The 21,690-nt window shown below is 33.9% G+C and overlaps 1 protein-coding gene across 1 annotated transcript in view; it reads right to left on the reverse strand.

Annotated features, from left to right (window-relative positions):
* The window catches only part of KIAA0825 (KIAA0825 ortholog), a 236,229-nt gene that overhangs the window by 112,509 nt on the left and 102,030 nt on the right, over positions 1–21,690 (reverse strand). The window contains exons 14-18 of the mRNA XM_059492425.1: positions 19,732–19,871; positions 11,150–11,338; positions 9,396–9,629; positions 7,353–7,761; positions 3,408–3,564 (exon numbers count right to left, since the gene is read on the reverse strand). Coding sequence (XP_059348408.1) covers positions 3,408–3,564; positions 7,353–7,761; positions 9,396–9,629; positions 11,150–11,338; positions 19,732–19,871 — 1,129 coding nt within the window. The remainder of the gene's footprint in view (positions 1–3,407; positions 3,565–7,352; positions 7,762–9,395; positions 9,630–11,149; positions 11,339–19,731; positions 19,872–21,690) is intronic.

Raw genomic sequence — 21,690 nt, forward strand, 5'->3', positions numbered from 1 at the left:
ATGTCTGACCAAGAGAATCACAAAATTGTCTTTGTGTATGGAAAATATCCCCAACCAAGCAAAAGAAGAAAAACAAGCTGAGCTTTTTTTCTGCTTAAAACAATATCACAGAGCAACTGGGAAAACATACCCTCTTTTAGCTATTTTTACTCAGCTTTTCAAAAATATCTGGATTTTTATTTCCCCATTCATTTATTCATTCACTACTTTATGCCATAACAAAGATTTCAGAGCCACGGTGAAGGAGGTTATTTAAAAGCTATTTCTGTACATCTACCAAATTTTCATATATGTACTGCCTTCCACGTACACATTTTTACAAAATCTGTAGACTTAAGTAATCCAGCCCTCTGGATGTAACAGAGCCAGCAGAAGCAGATTGTGTTGCTTTTTCAGAAGCAATACTGGAAATAGCTGTCCATGTGTTGCCAGATGAAGAACCATTTGCTCAGCTGGTGGGAAGACACAATGCTTATTTTGCAAATCCAGTAGTCTACAGAACGGCACTATCCGTATTCTGCGGGATCGTATTAAACATTAACAAAGTAACGAACCAGCCGGGGTATGCCATCTCAGCTCCCTTTTTGGAAAGCAACACCAGTTCACTGAACGGGTTACTTTGGGGTCTGGGACCACCAGAGACCACAAGAGGGACCCCCGGGACAGACGAACACACGCTCAAAGTGGGGAGGGCATGTTATGGGTCTCCAGGAAATTATCATTATATATATGGTTCGTTCTGGGAAAATCAATGAATATGTATGTAAAATACAGTATATAAAGCAGGAGGTTTTCTGTACTTGACATGCACAATTCTGGTGGAGATATCCCTGCGGCATCTGACATTGTAATAAAGAATGCCTGCTTCTTAATGTTACAGTGGTGTTAGGAGGGAGATTTTGACCAATTTTGCTAACACCTGCTTGCCAGGGTTCGAAAAATTCAAGTGGTATACAACTGACCTCAATAAAAGTATTTTTCCGTCTTTAATAAAATACTGTGGATTTGCTTTTGATGAAGAGACTTATTCAACAATGGTAAATACATTACATTAAGATGCCCTTTTAGTACTGTAAATATCATAGTCACTGAAAGGGTCGTGTTTCAAAAATGTGAAAATATGAAATCACATCTGTAAACATGTGAACTATATCCTCAGTACACTCACTGGGCATCAAACCAAGTGTACAGAATATTATTGAGCCTGACAGATCAGAAGAGTTATCTCTTTGGTTGTCATTACTAAAAAAATTATTTTAAATTTTTTTTTTTGCAAACACATGAAGGGCTGAACGCTGTCTTGAGTATACAGTAATTGTTAAAAATTTTCATAAAAACTATTTTCACATCCAGCTTCCAAGAACCCATATCCTTTTCCACCTGCTTTTCTAAGGAATATTACTAAGAACAACAATTTTCTGTCCCATCATTTTGTTTTTACACATGATTACCAAGCACTGTAGCATAAAGATCTCTAAACTTATTTTAAGAACACAATCCTGTGACATTCCAAGGAGTCCTTGAAGAAAAGAGTGGACCTTTGAATACAAAATCAAATTTATTTCTTGGTAAGCAGGCACATAAAACATAATTTAGGTTTTGAAAAATAATACTGAAAAGTCTGTAATCATAATACCATGCTAAGCATTAAAATGTTTTGTAATGGTTTCAAAGGCATTTGAAAGTAATACAGCTAAATCCTTCTGTAACTCAAGCTGGTCAGGATCTCTCTTCTTCTTCTTCTCTTTTAAAACAATACAGTTTTTTCCACTGAGAAATGTTCTATTTTTAAAAAGGGTCTTACTAGCTGCAGAAATTCAAGGAGAGACACCTGGGATGTGGAAAGTCAGGCTGAAGTCCCTTTTCCCCCTAATTCTCTTAGCTTCATACCTCCTATTGGAGCTGCTCCACTTTGTATAAATAACCGAATACTCACAGGAGTCAGATCTTAGATCAGGGTCTCCAAAACCCAGGATGTGCATTTTATTCCTTCAGCTACAGTATCATTCTATTTTTGACCCTAAAAGTTACAGAATGCATTTTTACCACTATTTCTACAAGGCAAAACAACTCCAACAAGGGGAAAAGGAGTTCCATGCTGATAGCTAATGGTATGGAGGTTTGGGGAATTAGTTCAGATGTGGGAGATGCAGATTCAATTCCCTGTATAAACCAGGAAGTATAAAAATTTGAGCCTGCATGTGCTGTCCCCTAGATAACTGTCCTAACTTCTGGATTATATGCTATTTTTGATGGTCTTTTCCACATCTCTTTATACCTAACAGTAATCCTGAATGTGCTGCAGGTGAGGAAGTTTGGTTTATTACAGTAATAATTTTCACTTCACTTCCTAAACCAGTTACTCATTCAGGAAATTGAAACTTGAAAAGATTCTTTACTGTACTAATGTAAGGTTGCCATCTCTGCACATAAGCTTACATTGCTTCTGATGCTTCCAAAGGCAGATTCATAAAGGTTGTTTTTAAGCCTCTACTTAGGAACTAAACAGCTGGATCCTATTTTCAGAGGCACAGTGTGTGTACTAAGGTGCTCTCTATGGCCTCCTTACAGACAGAGCTCTCTAAGTCAGAGATTTCTACAACCAGGTTTTCCAGAAGAAAAATCCTGGCCTCTGCCTACATTTGCATTATTTTGTATTTTATTATAAACACTTCTGTACACTTGCAAGGGTCTTAAGCACCTGCTTATGCATTCAAGGAATTTAGTAATTAAAACTAAAACCAGAACTTTCTAAATTAAGTTGTGTTACCATACAATTTAAACAAATCTATGTTTATTTCAGTGAATAAAACCAAAATGCTTTTGGTAACTTGGGGAAATTTAGAATAGCCTTAGAAATAATGCAATTACTCTTTTACATTGCCAAAATTCCATATGCAGCAAATAAATCTGAATTTGTATCTTGTAATTTTAAAAGCACTTTGGCTAAACAGAGTTGTCTAAATTGAGTAAGATTACATTTACTTCCTCAGTACAGCCATAGGGGTTGCTTACTTGTTTAAACCAAGATAGTTAATTACCAAGTGTAATTTTACCTTTGTAACAGTCAATTCTTCAACAGCCTTCGTTGATTTTTAATTTTTTTTTTTTACTGTGCTCAGACTCCTAAAATGAATCTGTGGTCTACAACATGAAACTGAAGGAAGTTTATGAGCCATACTACTGTCTAAGTACCTAAATAAAATCTACAGTGTTTCCTATAACGTAGTCTTTTCTGTAGAAATGCACAAAAGCCTAAACTGAATGCATTCTATTAAAACACAATATAGGATTCTATAGTGACTTTAAGAAGTATTATCACCTCCTTGACTAACCCTTAGCTGTCAGCAGATGTTGCCCCAGGCCAGTACACACCTAATTGGTCTGTGGAAAGGCCGTTTCCCTACCTCATTGAGCCGGATGATGTGATAAATTTGCCTCAGGTACTCACTACCACCTGGTTTGTGGCAGATATCCAGGACCATCATGTTTATATTATGCTCAGACAATCCAAGTGCAATACCTCCTTCCTCTAATGTTGCACCTTTAACTGTGACTGAGGCACTAGAAGACAGAAAAGATACAGTCCTAAGTTAAATTTATGAAGAGCAAAATATTAATATCAACTCAGCTAGAACTACATGTTCAAAAAAACCTCGAAGTACTCAGACGTATGTTGCTCTACATATATCTCTCACATAAGACGTGTTAAATAACAGTATTATAGTAATTTTAATCACCTTAATTGGAAAGATGAACAGATAAAACACTCCTTAAGGATAAAGAAGTAGCAAATATTTTCATTTCCCCTAGAGAAGTATATTTGGTACTAGAAATGGCATTTACATTTGATCTCTTGTGCATTTTTCTTTGCCTGTCACAGCATATATTAAAGCCTAATTAACATGTCAGAAAGGTAGCCATTACTTTAAGTATAGGTTAGAAGTTTTAAATTTAAGTAGTTTTATTTCCACTGCTATGTTTTTAACCATTTAAAAGGTCCGTATTTGCCACGTGTTGCATTTTTTGCCCTATACCATTCCTTGGGGCTTTTTTTGTATTTGTGTGAAACTTCTACCATGAAAATCTGAAAGTGACATTCCCAAATGCCTCCAAAAATGTGTATTCAAATCTCTGTTGTCAGACTCTCTGCATGCAACCACAAGTTACTATCTTAGTACTGCTACTAATGAAATCTAAGAAAGAAGTAGTACTAAAATTTTCCTCAAATACTAGAGCTGCAGCACAGGTATTTAACATGTATGTGTCAAGAACTCAAAAGATTAACAAGAATATATTGTCCTTTCTACAGACACGGTTGGATAATTTAAAATAAACCAAGGAAGCATTATCAATCAATTAAAAAATCAGTGTTGTAACTGTTAAGAAGTAAAACAAAAAACAAATCATCAAAAAAATCCCCAAAATCTGAAAACAAAACCACTGTGGTTGAATTTTAGTGTTTAAAGTGTGCCATGGTTACAAAGTCAGTCCTTCTGAAAGTTGTTGTTTGACCTACAGGCTCTCTGAAATGCTGCACAGCTGCTGGACATTAAAGCCGATAGATATTGCTTCCACATGCAGTTTCAGAATGTCCTACAGAGCAAATAGTTTCAAAATATAAACTGTAATTTTGTTCTTTGCTGAATGCAAGTAAGTGATACTATATTATTATGGTGTACTTTACAGAAAAGCTTCAAAGAAATTGATCTTTAAATTAAACCACATTTAAGGATGATATTTGATGCCACATACAGATACAACCTGAATTTCTTGTCAAAATTCGTAGCAACTAACATTGAAAAAGCTAAGGACCTCTGACAAAGGAATGTATTAGTGCCAGAAGCACCCAAATTGTATTCTTTACTGCCCGTTACTGCGCAGGTGAAGCAGATGATTGGATTCAGGCAGCACTATGATTAATGACTTCCTCTCTGGATTTGGGACTGCCTATCAATCATGTCATTAGCAAGAATGTGCCCTGAGAGAGGCAGACCTCAGCCAAGGAATAACTGCATTCATCTTAATCTGTATATGCACCCAGCCAGCAAGGTCAGGGTCACCATGATGAAAAACAATAATCTTCAATTCGACAAATTACTTTGCAAAGACAGACATTTCTTTTCTTCCCAGGATGTGTGTTTTTTAGAATCTAACGTGACTGTTTACAGCTCTGGTGCTACCATAAAGTGAAGGTTACTTTAATGAATAGTAATACTTTCAGGCAGTACACAAGACAGGTAAAGAACCTTTGCCATTTTCTGAACCTTTCAATGAGGGCTATAATTTTTGAAATATTCTTTAAAATAAAGTTAATATATAAATTTAGACTTTTAATGTAAATAGCAATACTGACAATAATAACATAACATGAAATCAAGCAAGAATTTTTCTTACAAAAACCCACTACACTTCAAAAATGTGTAGGTGAGTCCCAAATAAATTTTTGAAATGTATTGGGTTTTTTCTTGCCTATGTATCTATTAGAAGTCTATAAACATTTACAAATATGTGCGTATATATATATATATGCACATGCATCCAGCTAAATCAGAAAATAATTTGATTATTGAATGGTTACATAGCACAAATATAGTACATAGTATATAATTACAATATAGTAATTTCATTCATGAAAATCATAAATCCCCTCTTGAAAGACTGTTTTAAGTTTAGTAATTATGTGGTCACTACTTACTTTAATTGATTATTTGAATTTCAGCTTTAATATATTAGTTTTATAATTTGCATTTACAATAACATTTATCTCTAGATACCCCAGGTATTTACTGGATCTTTTTTTCCCACAGATATTGACTGATAATATTTGAATGAAAATTGGAAAAACAACATTCATATTAGATTTCTATTGCAGAAATGCAACTGAAGCCAGGGAAGTCAACTTCATAACTGCATCAAATAACTGCTCACTTGGAGAGCAGGCAATGTAATCTTCATTCTAAGCTTAAAATTACCAGACCTAATCACAAGCTAGTTCTTTCGTTGCTGTAAATAAACTGTAGACATACAGAAACATCTTCCCATGTTTTACTTTCCACAATCTGATACCTAACATGTAAAACAGCATTTTTGTGGTATTTTACAAAAGAAAATACAGTAGCATATTAAATTAATATTCTTAGCTTCTGAAGATGTGTAAACTAACTCAAGTTTTAGTTTTTAGAGGTTATCCACAATATTGTCTTCCTATATTTGTATTTTTAAGAAGTACCTATTCTCTCAGTGGCATTACAAACTGTATTATGGGACCACTGTGTTAAGTATCAATGTACAAATTATCATTATGCTCTTTTATTGTACAACTCCGTCAGTCACTGGCATCTGGCTTCAATCTTTTAATCACTGGATTACATCTTGTAAATTAGAATTAAATGGAAATGCAAAGATAACAAAGGTCAGTGTCAATGAGTGTTTATGTGACACTATTACTGCTTACCACATTTATTACTGCTACCACATTAACTGACTGCTCATAGAAACAGGACACTGTCCCTTAAAACCTGTTCAGTGGTATCAGTGACGAAAACCTGCATGAAAACCTGTTCAGTGGTATCACTGATTCCAGCCTACAATCACTATATCCTTTGTTTACAGGGACAAATTCTGACATGACAACAACTGCAGCCTTCAAGAACACTCACGGAATAAACCAGCAATCTTACTTTCGGCGGTTACAATTTAATTCAGTAAGTCATGCTATTCCAATCAATCTAATATGGCAAAGTCGATGAATGGTATTTTTACAGAATGATACATGAATGCAACATTAAAACAGACTGGACTACAAACACACTGACATGTACACAACTCCTTGAAAAATCACTGTAAAGGTCTTAATGTCAAATCTGAAGGAAAAATTGGTATTTTCTCAGAAAGGCACAGCAGGATATTATTCTTCTCCTTTTATGATATACCCTATTTGCCTCAGGGTTTTATATGTTTTAGAATAAAGTATGCTTACTTTTTATTCACAGATGAACACTGAAAATTTCTCACAGTTCCTCTTAATTTAATCACCACAGTAAAATTAAATTATAAATGTATTTAGTACCTGTTTACATTTTGAAAGATCATGGACTTGTCCATATTTTCGATAACATGAAATCTTGTAGTACTATGAACACACCATTCTGATGAAAAAACCATATTTAGTGTTTCAGCAATGAACTTAAATTACAAACCCATGGTATATCAATATTTAGGACTAATCTGTTTCATATAAGATCACTGTTCATCTCTTTTCCTTAAAATTGAGCAGTAGCCATAAACATGCCAATAATCCAGTAAAATAAAGAGCAAATAATAGCATTTGAAAAATACTATGTTCTTACCAGTCTATGCTCAATTTTCTTGCCTTCAGCAACTGGTTCTCAATCCAGTTTGGTCTTTGCTGCTCAATGCTTTGTATAATCTTCTGGGTCACTTGCTTAGGACCACTTTTCTGTTTTCCCATAATACTTTCTAAGCACACACGAACTAAACTGAGTTTTTCTTTGCTCCATCTGTCAAGTGTTGCACCTGTTAAAAATTCTGCAGTATTTCCATCCTCAAATATCCGACATATAATTACAATCAAGTTCCAGACAAGCAGACCAGCTTTCTTCAATTCAGCAAAGTTTCTTGACATTTTTCTCTCAGCCAGAAAAAAGAAGTATTTAACTGGGGGAGGCAAACATGCAATCACTGTAGGTAACTTGCTGATTACAATAGATACTGCTTGAGCTGCAAGCCTTGTGAAGCCTTAAAAATAGAAAGAAAAGATTATATGATTAACATTAACAGTATAGTTCTAACTGCTTCTGAATGTTGCATGATAATTTCTAACTTCCTTTTGTACTGAAAATGGGTAAAAAGCTTAAGTACTCAACACTGTACTGCAGTTTCACTTGTATTATGCTATCTGCACATAAATCCCACAAAACTCAAACAACTACATTAATTAAAAGCTGAAAATTTAAAATTTAGACTGTGACTCTCAGTAATTAGTCCTTGTGTGCACAGTCATTACAAATTCACGAGAAAGACAGTATTCAGGTAGTCTGAATGGTAAAAAGTTGTCTTCAAAATTATAGCATTTTTTCAACTTCACAACTGAAGCATTGTGCTAAGTGTATCAGAATATTACATACATTTATAACCACTAATTTTTTATAAATTCTTTTCTAAGTTTAAAATTACAAAAGTTCAGTTTATCATCTTTCATTTAAACATCAACACTAGATAGCACTGCATTTTAAAGACCCTGGATAATAAAAGTAGCTATAAAAGTAACTACAGAGAAATTGTGTTGCTCAGAACTCAAGACATATATAAAATGAAAAACATAGCAAAAGGTGTCAAGATTAAAAAAAGCACCAATCTCCAAACAATTCAAGAAAACCCTGTGTCACTGCACCTGCATTCCAAATGTTTTTCTTTTATTAAAAAAAGAAACCATATCTGTTCTAGATATCACACATACAAATTTAAATTGTCTTGAAGCCTGGACTGTTACCTCTCAGTTTGCATATCAGTTCACACATAGCAATTAGTCTAAAATAGCCATACAAAAGTTCTAGATTAAAATGAGAGTGCAGTGAAGATGTATGAAAAAAAAAGAATGGATTGATGCCCTGGCTTGGCCACAATCTACATACTCAAAACTCTGTGCCACAACATACTACAGTTTTGAAAATAATCAGGTAATATTTTGGAGGCAAAAATTTATCATAGAATGTTTCTAAAATTTAGCCTTCTGAACCACAAGCTGAAATGACAGATGCTTTAGGCACTGTGGGCTATGGAAATACATACCAGAAATCAGCTTTACATCTAAGCACCTTCAAAACACCTCCTGTATTGTATGATTTCTTTCTTCCTTTACCGTTTCAACAACCAAGCAGCAGCATATTGCACAAAAGTTTCAGTGCTTGTTTTATTCAAGCATAAATTGCTGTGTGGTAAAGTTGGGGTGAATGACAATCCCAAATGAAAATATGATAATGAAAAGGAAAGCTGTTTACAGCCATTGAGGCCAAAGTATAAGCATTATTCTTCACTTTGTTTTGAATCCCATCTGACTACTGCCAGATGCTGGAAACATCTCCAGCATATTATTACCAATACTACAATATTGATTATTTTCAAAATCTTGTTTGTATAATGTATGGCTGCAAGCCTCAAGAAAGAATAACCAAATTTTAATGGAAAGTACTGAAAACACCCCAACCACCACAAGATGTTTAGGAATAGTTTGTTCATTGTAAAGCTATAACACTCACAAAATTTAATTGCCTAGTTTTGGAGTAAATGAGTGAAGGACTTAAAAGTTCTTACGAGAAGCTTATAGGATGCATTGTACACATATATAAATATTATGTTTAAATTTCACCTACATTTGCCAGATTCTTTTCTCTTCATTTCCCGAGGAGTGTAATTCCATTCCTTTGGAACAGTTTTCAGTAAACCTTCAGGAACTATTTGCTTGTGCTGGTATGTTCCATAGTTCTCTGTAGCCTCCCATGAATGCATCAAAGAAATTATTTGTTTCACTATACCCTTCACTGAATTAATCAAAGTCAACTTCAAGCATCTGACAACTTCAGGCTCCGACTCACCACAACTGGAAACTTCAGAAGGAAGAACTATTAACTATTCAGTAAGTGTAAATCTATTTCAGAAAGTGTTTTTAGAATTCTTATGGATAAAAAAATTAACATTATGTCATAATAAATTAGACCTATTTGTCTGTTACAAATTAAGAAAGAGTACAATGCAAAACATATGGCATCTTGGTACCATCTTAATACGGTACTGACAAAAAAAAATCAATTTATTTCCTTAGTTCTCATTTCTCCACTGATATATTTTAAAAATTCTATTTAAGCTGATTGATGTCTTCCTTTTTATACAGAAAACACTTAAGTATTTGTTAGGCATCAATGAGGCAAACAGATATACCTTTTTTTCAACTTTCTTGTCTTGAAAGTAAAAATGAAGTTGCATTTATTACATACCCAAACTGCTATACAACAGACAGTAAAGGAAAAGAAAGGTATTTTGGAAACAAAAATACATACAAATAATAGTTATCAACAGAAACACAGCATGTCATCAGAAACTGCATGTTCAAAACACACCATCCTAAATACAGTTATTGACATTACAACAAGTATCAATCTTCTCCACATTCTTAATATCACAGCAAACTGCAGTTTCTCCATTGTCATGGAGCTGCAATTGTCAGACAGTGTGTTGCAGAGTATTTCAGACAGATGTTTTGACATGTTAGATCTTTAGATACTTTGCTCATACTTTTGCTTCCCTCTACTTTTTGCTGATCTAATCATGGTCTTTCTGGAAGCTTCCAAGCACTATTTCACTGTTTTCCTTCCTCTTACATGTTAAACTTCTACTTTTTGCAATCCCATTTTTCTCTGAGAAGTATCTGAGCACTTTTATCATTGTTTTCTATTTTGTGATGCTCATAATTCTATTTCCCCTCATACATTCTCCCATTTTCATCCTCTTCTTTTGAGCCCTCCTGCTTTTAATCCATAATTTGCAATATCACCCTTCTAAACATCACCGCTCTTTTCTGACTGAAAACTGTTTTTCTAAGGGATAGAATTAGTTGCTCTAATTGTGAGGCCAGCTCTCCCCCTCAACAGAAAATTAAGAGGCTGAATGCCTGTTGACAATAGAAACTAAATGCTCATCAGATTATTTCTCCCTCAGCAAGAGAAGAAGTCCTTCCTTCTCTTTTTCCACTCTTCTCCCTTGCTTCCTCTCTTTTAAATTGTGGCAAAGGTCTGGAGCTGTTGAATGCATAGAGGTGAAGAACCTCTACTGGTTGAGACCTACAAAAACATTCTGCAGCCAGTCTGCTGGCAAGACAAACACTTGAGGTCATCAGACTCCTGGTCAACAACACTGCTCCGGAACCTCTGCATTCTTCAAAATTTTAACCACTCTTACCATGGCCTGACTGCACAAAACCCTTAAATAATACTATAATTTTGAAGTAAACTAACATACTTTCACCTGATTGATCATAAATAAAAATAATACTCACTGCATATCTGAAAATGAACAACATTTAACATCAGATTTGAAATGCTTATTAAGAAATTAATAAATGAATAAAAACCTGTCATATTGTATAAGCAGTTCCACAGCAGCTCTTTTTCCATGTAGGACTCAAAAGCAATTCCAAGAGATTTGGGTGATAAAGTGCAGTAAGACAATACTGTGAAGATTGTTTCAATCAGAGTAGGCTCTTTGTTATTTTCCTGTTCCAAGAGAGAACGCTGTTCACCCCAATTTAATGCTTGATTACCTTCAAAAGAAACAAAAACATGGTTCCAATAATTTCCAAGTAATTTAAGGTCTCAGTAATGGATAGTATTATTCAAAACAAACTGCAAAGTGTATCTGAATAATATTTCAAACAATAACACTTACAGGTACTAAAATCTGATCTTTCTCTGCCTAAAGACAGTTGACTGTCTTCCTGAATAATGTGTAACCAATAAAAAAAAGAGACTTAGGCATGTTTTCAAACTATGAAATATGCCTATTTAATTCATAATTAAATTGGAATTGACTGTAATTAGAAATTTATTATTTACTGAAGATTAATAATTAGATTCTAAACTGCAGAATCACAGTAAAAAATCTATTACTGCTTAACTCTTCCTTATATAATAGTCATATGAAACAATAAAATCCCATTTAGATATAAAAAAACTAAGAAAACTAGCAGCTCCATATTCCCTACAATGTGCTTTTTTTTCAGTGTAAGATGAAACTCAGAATAAAACAGTTCCACAAAACAAAATCTCAGCCCTGCTAAAATACAGATTTTAAAGACAAGTAGTGAATATCATAAAGTGATATTAATTTCACCAAATTCTAGGGGGAGTTTTGCTAAGATTTCAAGTACTATGTAAACTTACAAATATTTACAAATACTTCTGACAATCATTATAACACAATCTCCCTCCTATAACACATAAGGATATGTTCAAAACTCCAGGAATCAATGCAATTCAATAACTTTGATTTGTGCTACTGTTGAAGACCTGAGCTTCCCGCCTGTTTGTGAAATATGCTTCCAACTGTGAGAACCAGAGCCATAACCTGTTAAATACTCTTAATTTAAATTTCTAGTTTGCAAAAACACAGCTTTCTCTAAAAAGTGTTTAGATAAAATTATACTATAAAATGTCATTGCTTTCTGCCAGTTTCGTTGTCTTTACCTTTAGCAACCTGTGGAGGAGAAAGATGGGAGTCTTCAAAATCTACCATAATGGAAAATCATTGCTTTCAACTCATCTTTGAATGAGTTGAGAACTAAAAAAAATCTCATTTTACTCTCTTCTGTATTCCTACAACCTAATTCATGCATTACCGTAAATCATTCAATCTAGGTTCAATTCAACCTTAGCAGAAACAGAAAATGTAGAAAGCTGAAAAACATGATCACTAATTTCATAACCAACAATATGTGGCTTTTTTTCTCCAAGGCAGCAGACAGATCTGCAAAAAGACAGGTTTTTAATCAGCTTTCTTTTTCCTATGAGCTGAGTGAGCTGATATACATTGTTTTCAATTCCAGATGCTTCTAAGTGAAGAATCAAATGGATTCCACTTATTCACTCAAACCAGGTATATGTATGACAAAGACCTAACCATCAAAGCAGAAAAAGCAGTTCAAATGGTGAGATGAAAATCTGAAATGAACTTTGATTCTATTACTGTAAGTATTTATTTTTGAAATTAATTTAATTAATTTCAAATTCTAGGGGGAGTTCTGCTAAGATTTCAAGTACTACGTAAACTGCCTTTGAAGTACATGATGGGGAATTGGTTTGTTTAAAGGTGCTCATGACTTGAAATTAGGCCTAAATTTGGTTTATGACAATGAAAAGTTTAAGTCACAATTTACCAATATACTAATTTTCAAATCAATTAATGCTACCAAAAGATTTAGATAAAGAAAAATGAGCATAAAAGAATTGTGTAGAAAGGGCTATAATACATCTTGTTATAACGACTGTATAATGCAACTCTTGTGCTTTTAAGCAAAGATCTGCATGAATCCATTACTAAGTCATTCTGTGACTAAATATAACAAGGCATGTAATTACTCATCAGCTTTTTCTTGCTTTACGCTGAAGTAAATGATGTCCTTGTTGTGACAACCTGAAAGCTCAGGTTAAAATCAATTTTCTTATTGATAAGTAGGCATGGATCATAGAATCACAGAATCCCTTGGGTTAGAAGGGACCTTAAAAGATAATGTCATTTGAAAAGTTTAGCTAACAGATCAGTATAGCTGGTTAAATATTATGAATTAGGAGTCTACAGAAAGATATGTTGATTTCTCTTGCCTTAGAGTTTTCCTTTTACATTTATTAGTTCACCTGTCATAACATTAAATATTCATACCAGTTTGAACTCCAATGCAGTCTTCTTGTTAATTATTACATGGAACAGAATTTATATGATAAGTATTTTACTTACTGCCCTGTGATGCTTCCCTCTATTTTTTTTCACTGACTGCATTTGTACAGCAGAAGCTAATTTGTGAAGGGAACCTAAAGCTCCCATAGGCAGCTCAAAGGAGATACTTCCATATTATTTCAGCAAGACTTAGCATTCATACATAAATGTGGCTATATATTTATCAAGATACCTGCTAAAATAAAAAAATCAGCTGTCTGTTATTTCCATATAGCATGACGTTCTATATGCACAAAATATACAAAAACATATTAGAATACTATTCTTTTTAATAAATATCTCCATAAGAAAATTATATATCTATTGAATAAAAGCTATGCCCTAACCATTCACAATGAATCATTCTTCCTATGACAAAATAATGCACTAAATCTCTTGGGATACTACCATGTATTTTAAAAGCATAACTTCAGAAAGGCAGAGTTACAAGTACAATTCATCCACATTTCTTTCTTACTGATAGAAATACTACCCAGTAATTTGCCAACATTATCACTCATCCAGCACTTACCTGACTAGTCTAGCCATGAAATGAATCTTGCTGAATTCAGAAAATCCTGTTACTGATGCTAGACCTCACTCTCCCCAGCTAATCCATACACGTCAGCCAAGATACAAATAGTTATGCTGTCTTTTTTGACCAAAAGAGGTAGTCAAAACTCAAATGCATACATGCTGTTTCACTTAGGAAGAAGAATTGAAGATGGGAAAATTATTTCTGATACTGGTCTTTAATTTGCAAGGAGCATGAAGATTTTGCCTTCTTTATTGAATATAAATGTTTCTTTAAACCACAGTAACTGATCAGGATATAAAGAATGCATAAAAGGATATGCTTTATTTGTTTATAGAATCAAATACTTCAGCAGGCAGTCTGCAGTACACTACATTCTCAGTGCTGCTTCTGTCACTGACTTTTTGTCTGTTCCTTACTGTATCTGACCTGGTAGATCATTTAACTTTTCTTTCAGAGTTCCTCCTCTCCACTGACAGCAAAAACTCTATTGTAACTTTGAACATGGCTTCATTTTGGCAGGTAGTGTATTATTTCAGTTTTCAATTCCAAGGAGAAATTTTAGATTATAGATTTATGGAAGAGTCAGAGAATACTCTGAGTTGGAAGGGACCCACAAGGGTCATCAAGTCCAACTCTTAAGTAAATGGCCCATATGGGGATTGAACCCACAAGCTTGATTGCTAACAGCACCATGTCCTAACCAACTAAGCTAATCTCAGGATCACATTACTCCTATTCTGAATAAAACCCAGATATTAAATCTACCTGTTTCAATTTAATACATTCCAAATAATAATAAACCCTGTATTAGTTGCTATCTATGAATCAAATAAATCCTAAATTTATGACAACCATAAAGCTCAACATGCCAAAAAAGCTTTAAAAATGCTTAAATCATCTGCCCATAAATTATTAATATATCAGCAAACTACTTCTGTAGGTATATATTTATATGTCATCAATGCCACAGCATTTTAATTTCACTCAACTGCATTTAGAGTATTTTCTCCCTAAACAATTTATTTTCAACTATCTGAGAAGAAGTTTCCATTAAGGAATTTCTGAGTTAGTGATTTCTGTAGAATCTATCTTAGATAGATATATGGCCAATAGAAAAAATCCACTACTGTCAGAATACCTCCAGTACTGATTTTATGGGATAGTATGCAGAAAGTAAGACATTCTGACAGCCAAAATTTCATAAGGCAATACTGAATGTAGTCCTATGGCCACATTAGCTCCCTAGTGTTTCTCTATATATTTGGGTAGATACTAAACAGCTTACCTTCTTAAAACTTACTCAGTCAATATCTCTACTATAGCAAGAAGTTCCTACCAGAACTATTTCTTTGAAAAGCTAACCATATGACCATATATCACAGACACCAAGACTATCACACATGTATCAGACACTATCTTCACACTCTGTCAAGAAAAGGTAAGGTATTCACAGCAGGGGTCCACTGCAGTCCAAATCCTGTCCAAATCCAATTCAGAAACTCCATGTTTTCCTTAGCTTATCACTGGAAAGTCACCAAATGGAACAGGATATCTGTATTAGGGTCCCTTTTTTACTTATCTTCCAGCTACAAGTATATCACTTCAGTACATCCTTCATTCCTTATGCAGGTACAGAATCCAATAAGCTTACTGGTCAGAAGGACCTTTTGAGGAGGTGCCTCTTTTAAAGTAATCTTCATTAGGCTACCATGATACAGACTGCTATCACAAAGAGGTACCCACAAGCCTTATATTGGATGATCCACAAATACCAGGAGGAGAGATCCGTCTCTGAGCAAAGATATAAATTACTCTATGAGATTTACTTCTGTTCACCTTATTGAGGGCAGGGTTCAGATCAACATCCGAGTTTTGGGACCAAAATCTGCAAGACTACTTTTCCCAAAATGGTGTGTGGTTGAGCCATGGAACTAGAACGGTTGCTAGTTTTTTCACTTATGTGATAGACCATGACAGGATTATTAAATCCAAGGAATCATCAAAAGAAAGTACAAGAAAGTACAATGAAAGTACAAGAAGAAAGAATGCCCCTCAAGAACTTGAAATAAAAACTGTTACAGATTTTAACAATGCCAGAGTTTTGATGGAGCTGGTAATTCATGTAAGGCATGTACATTTTCTTCTGTTATAACTCACTATTGCCACTAGTAGTTCAGTCAATGAGGTCAACTAGTGAAGCTACCACTTTTCAATGTACTTTTAGGGTAACCCATAAAAAACATTACTATTTACTTTCATGTGTCTAAAATGTAATGTATTAAATTTTATTAAAAATTAATTAGTACTTAAAATTTACCTTACAATGACACATTATACTTCGTGGCAGTTAGAGAACTGTTTCAAAGCAGGCAAAGAACTGGAGTGAGGAAAAAAATCTTTCAATTCTACAAATACATTTCCAAGTTCTCTTTCCAGAAAAAGGGGAATAAAAGAACAGTCTTAGGAAACTCCTAATATCTATTTGTGTCTAGAAAGCTGTAAAATGGTCCACCACACAATTGTATTTTCTTGGTGGATATCTTCCATCCCCCAACCTTCTTATATGTGCAAGGTAATTGATCTCTTTTTGAAGCACATCACATTTATTTAGGTCCAATTTCAGATTTGCAGCCTTAGACTTATTACAGAATATTTGTAAATTACTATCAATTCTTAATTCAAAATTTTAGTGGGGCCCAGAATATCATCTAGGTTGAGATGTACAGACTAAAAAATATTGTCTTCTAGTAGTTTTTCAAATAGCAATTGTGAAACCAAAAACATTAGGTGAAACTGCCAACAGCATGGTCCTGCTGTGAATACAGATTTCTTACAGTTTATCTCCACATGCCAATATTAACTTTAAGGTTGTGTATAGAAAGACAAATTAAATTTCTGTAACAACTGAGGTCTCAAGTTTTTATGGTAATCAATAAGATTATTTTGAAAATTAAAAAGCAATATATTGCATTTTATGTTGTTCTTCATCAACTTGACACTACTATCTCTTCCTAAACAAATGTATGAGACCCAAAGACTGACTGAAGGTCTAGAATGTGCCTTGTTGACAATTTCTCAGTGACAATTTCTTAGTGACCACTGTCTTATCTGCTATTCATAAGTGGCCAGGTCTACTGTCTGATGGGGTCCCCTCTGACACATATTAATCCTGTGTTGGGCCAGTGCAATCCAATAAAGCTACAGCTGTTTGTTTTACTGTGCAAAGAAAACCCCCTGATTCCTAGAAATAATGATTATCAAAAAAGAAGTCCCAGACTGTTCAACTGGCATGATGTGTATTTAGAGCAAATCTAGCAGAAATTCTCAGAATTCACTTATATCCTTCACTTTTTGACATCAGCATCTTCTGGATTCATCTGCTTATTTTATAGAGACACCACTTCCTTTTTTCCTCTATTATCTTTTGCTTATCAAAATAATAAATTTCTATTTCACATCCATGAATAATAAGGCAATATTGGTTTAAAAAAATCTGCCAAGTAAATTGCAAAATAGCTTATTTTGTCAGAAAATTAACATGGTACCAGCTACCTTCACTATTTTTCTCTAAGGTCTCTGCAAAGCCACAGCAGAGACCTTAGACCCTTTACTCACTCAAGAACATGTCTTGAACAAAAAGTTGCTGGATGTTGGACCTATTGAAAAAAACCTCTGAGATTATATAGGACTGTAATTTAACACACCTAGGTTATTTAGACTCACAGCTTGTTACAGAGGTCAAATACGCAAATCAAATTTTTCAACCATCTTTTCAAAATTGCCTCTATGCAGTAGCTATGCGCACTAAAGACAAACAAAAGGTTCTGTTCTGGTTAACCTGATTTATTACCTTTAGTACTTTTTGATGCAATAACATCATATTTCCATTATTTTAATTTTTATGTACATTTCACATATCCTAACGCACAAAAAAATTACAGAAGTGCACTTTTTTAATCTCCCTGTCCAGATAGCATATAATTATATGCATGGAGTTTTAATAGCTTCAACAAATATGTTATCCTTCTTATAATATTTAGCAACATGAATCATGCCCAGATAGCTTCTCTACAAATACTCTGTTGGCATTCACAACAATACTCCCTGCTATGATGGGGAATATACATTCCTTCTCAACCTCCCTGTGGTACAACCATGAGAACAACGGGAGAAAAATGAAAATTAATGTGTTTGAACGATGTCTACTTTGAGCATCCCAAAGTGTTAAAACAGTACAGGAAAATTCATCAATACCTAAGATTTTTTGCCTTTTGGCCTGTTTTTAAAAGGAAAAGGAAAGATTGAATGTAAAATATGTGAAAAGGCTTTTCCTTCTTAAAAAATTCTTATGTAATTAAATACCAGGGAGTCTTGTTATCACTAGGGCAAATTGCTCAAAAACTATGGTATACTTGGCTGTATACAAGAAGGAATAGAGAATATATATTTTTTGTCATTAGACAATTAACCCCATTGAAATTAATTTAGATGATATGGATCATCACAGATATTGACTTTATCTAAACTGGAAGCTTATTCATCCCAATATTGAAGTTACATAATGTGTAAATAACACATTTTGTAATTCAAAGTCACATGGATTTCTCTAAAGCTTAAGAGGTTGGTCAGTCAATAGACTAATACATTCTGTCACTTATTACCTGTAATAATTTAAACAGATAGTAAAACTCAATACTGTATAACACTAGGTTAAGACTCTGACCCTGATCAAACATTTGTCAGCCTTTGTAAAAGATGACATGTGTTTGAGTAGGCAATTGTATGCACTGCAGATCTCAATGTGTGACAGAAATAGATGTACTCCTGACAAACATTAGACCATTACAAAATGACAGAACTAAATCATGTTATATATAGATAGATAGAGAGATAAATACACATAAACATAAATATAAATATATACAATATGATGTGGAGGTAATAGTTTTTTGATAAATAGGAAGAGTTTGTTTGCAAAAAAATAAAGAAACCAAGACTCTCATATTCCTGAAAAATTAAGGCAAATAGGTGATTATACCATTAGCTATTCAACAATATGACCATTTGATCTGCAAACGACTAATGGGAAAATGTCATAAATGTCATAATGGGAAAATGTCATTTGTTGTTGCTTCAAACCCAATGCCATCAGAAAGCAACTAAAAATTTGTAGAAATATTCTTTTATTTATTCTACTTTCAAAACAGCACTAATGAATTAACAAGCAGAAGCATATATATGTAATTCTAGAATGCCAACAGCAACAAGCATATAATAATATCAACAAAACATCTAGGAAGCTTTCCACTGCTCAAATGTAATTTTGAAAGTGTTCTTTTAGACTACTGATCCACACTTTTAAAAACCTGTGTACAGTAGTTGCGGTATCAAAGCTCCATAAAGTTCAAATTAATCTTGACTCATTTGCATTTATGATAGCAGCCTATTTTATCAAATTGCAGTTTGCTTTGAAATTATTAATACACTAGTTGAGTGTATTATGTAAATTCTCACTCAAAAAGTGATGATTTTTCTATCTTTTTACCCATTCAAGAAGTGTCCTACTGGTAAGTAAATGGGTACTTAACCCTCAAAATGGCTGTCAGCCTTCCTCCAGTATTTAAGTTAAAAATGAATTTGTGTTTCTCACTGATAATCTTATGTGGATTGAAAATATCAATACTTACTTGAGCTTCTCAACAAAATTTTCACTAAGAAACAATCATGGTGTAGCAATGTTTCCAAAAGCAAGTTCAAATTACAGTATGGCTGGGATAAGAGCAGCTTCAGCAGACCTTGGGATGCCATTTCTCTGGCTGACGGAGTCCTTTCAAAATATAAGATAAAGACAGAAAGAATAATAAAATTAATTTATCTATGAAATTAATATCTTTGAATTGCAGATGTAACACTAAATGCCTTAAGTGTCAACTCCTCCCAGATTACTCTGAAAATGCATTCATGCTTCCTTACTTTAAGGCAGCTCAGAGAAGGAACTGCACTTAATTTCAACTAGTTAAAAGGAAACTGACATTTGTTACTCTGCCACAGTTAAATCTGGTACAAAGCAACTGTGTTTATCTCTTTCATGGAACAGTACCTATTTTGTTCTTCTAGGCAAAAAGGAGGGGCTTTTTTTGCTGCAGTTGAATAAATATAAGGGTACAATTTTTTAGTTTATTATTGCAGTAATTGTTGACTAAGACATCTGCAGTGTCTCTCCTTGATGAAGTGTATAAAGCTCTTAAGTAAAAGGCAGTCAAAATGCTCAAAGGGGTTGCAAAATTCCACTTTAGGTTGAGCAATTCTTATGTGTTCTGAAAAATCCACAAGAAATATTAGACTGGTTGTTTTACTGCTTCACCAGCAGGGAGAAGTGAGAAAGCATAGTACAAATTAATTAGCTTTTAAAAAGATGGCAGTTTATTTTCTGTTTGTGATTTCCATGTTCCGCAAAAATTGAGGTTTACAAATACTTTTCCAGAACTTCCTCTGAACACAGCCAGTGACCCAACACCAATCACTGAACTCACACTACAGTTAAATAAAAAATAAACAAATCTGTCCTGCCAAATGTTTATCACCTATTGTATTTAGTATTTTCTTCTTGAAACATTTTTGAAAACAAGTTTTTAAAATTGGATTGTGGATATTTTTTTTCTTTAATGTGTAAATTTTTATTAATTTGAAGGTTTTTTGAAAATAAAATTTCAACTGATGTTTACCTGCTGTATTTACTTTTTTGGCTACAAATTTATACAATAGTTGATAATATTGAAACTTTATACACCTCATAAACTTCTATGCACATGAATTTTACATGCGTTATTTTAAGGACTTCATATGCATTGACTGGGCAGGTATAAATATTACCTGCCAGTATGCAAAAAGCACCTTCAGCATCAGTTAAAACCTTCTTCATAGGGAGGTTTTCAATCTGACATTTTTTTGTCAGACTAGACAAGTATTTATATGCCTCTGCTCAAACAATTTACATGCCATTTACACATAACTTTTGGGACAGAACTAAAATGGGCTCATGATAGTTCTACCAGAGGGGTACCTCTCCATTAAGTTGCATGCTTTTACAACCTCTGACTTCGCCAAGGGTGCCACCTCCCAGCTATGCTTGAATACACACACAAAAAACCCCCAGATAACTGCACAAGTATTTCACTGTTGAATCAAAGCTGCTATTTATACAATATACTCAATACAAACCTACAAGTCCTGGAAAAGAAAATGTCAGCTGATACACTCCTCTACTTTAGTCCCTCAGATGTCTATGTTTCCATTACCATAAAAAGCAGTATGCCACATATCTTGCAGGGCAGTCTTGAAGCCATCTAAGGAAACCATAGCACTGTCTTCCAGCAGGGCCCTTACAGTCCACTGTTATTACAAAACTCCACTGTAATTACTAGTAATTTTAGTAAAGGAACCTCAGCCTTTGCTCTTTTAACACTACAGCAAATACCTCTAACTTCATGAACAATGTCTTTGCCAGGAAACCTTAGGCACAGCTTTTGTGACTTCCATCTGGTACTTTATATATTTTGTCGACAGTGTAGCACTGACTCTACAATTATATTTGAATATTAGCACATATTGGATTCAAGCAGTATTTATCAAAAACACCTACACAT

Source organism: Ammospiza nelsoni, chromosome Z (genome assembly GCF_027579445.1).
Source record: "Ammospiza nelsoni isolate bAmmNel1 chromosome Z, bAmmNel1.pri, whole genome shotgun sequence".
Taxonomy (NCBI): Eukaryota; Metazoa; Chordata; class Aves; order Passeriformes; family Passerellidae; genus Ammospiza; species Ammospiza nelsoni.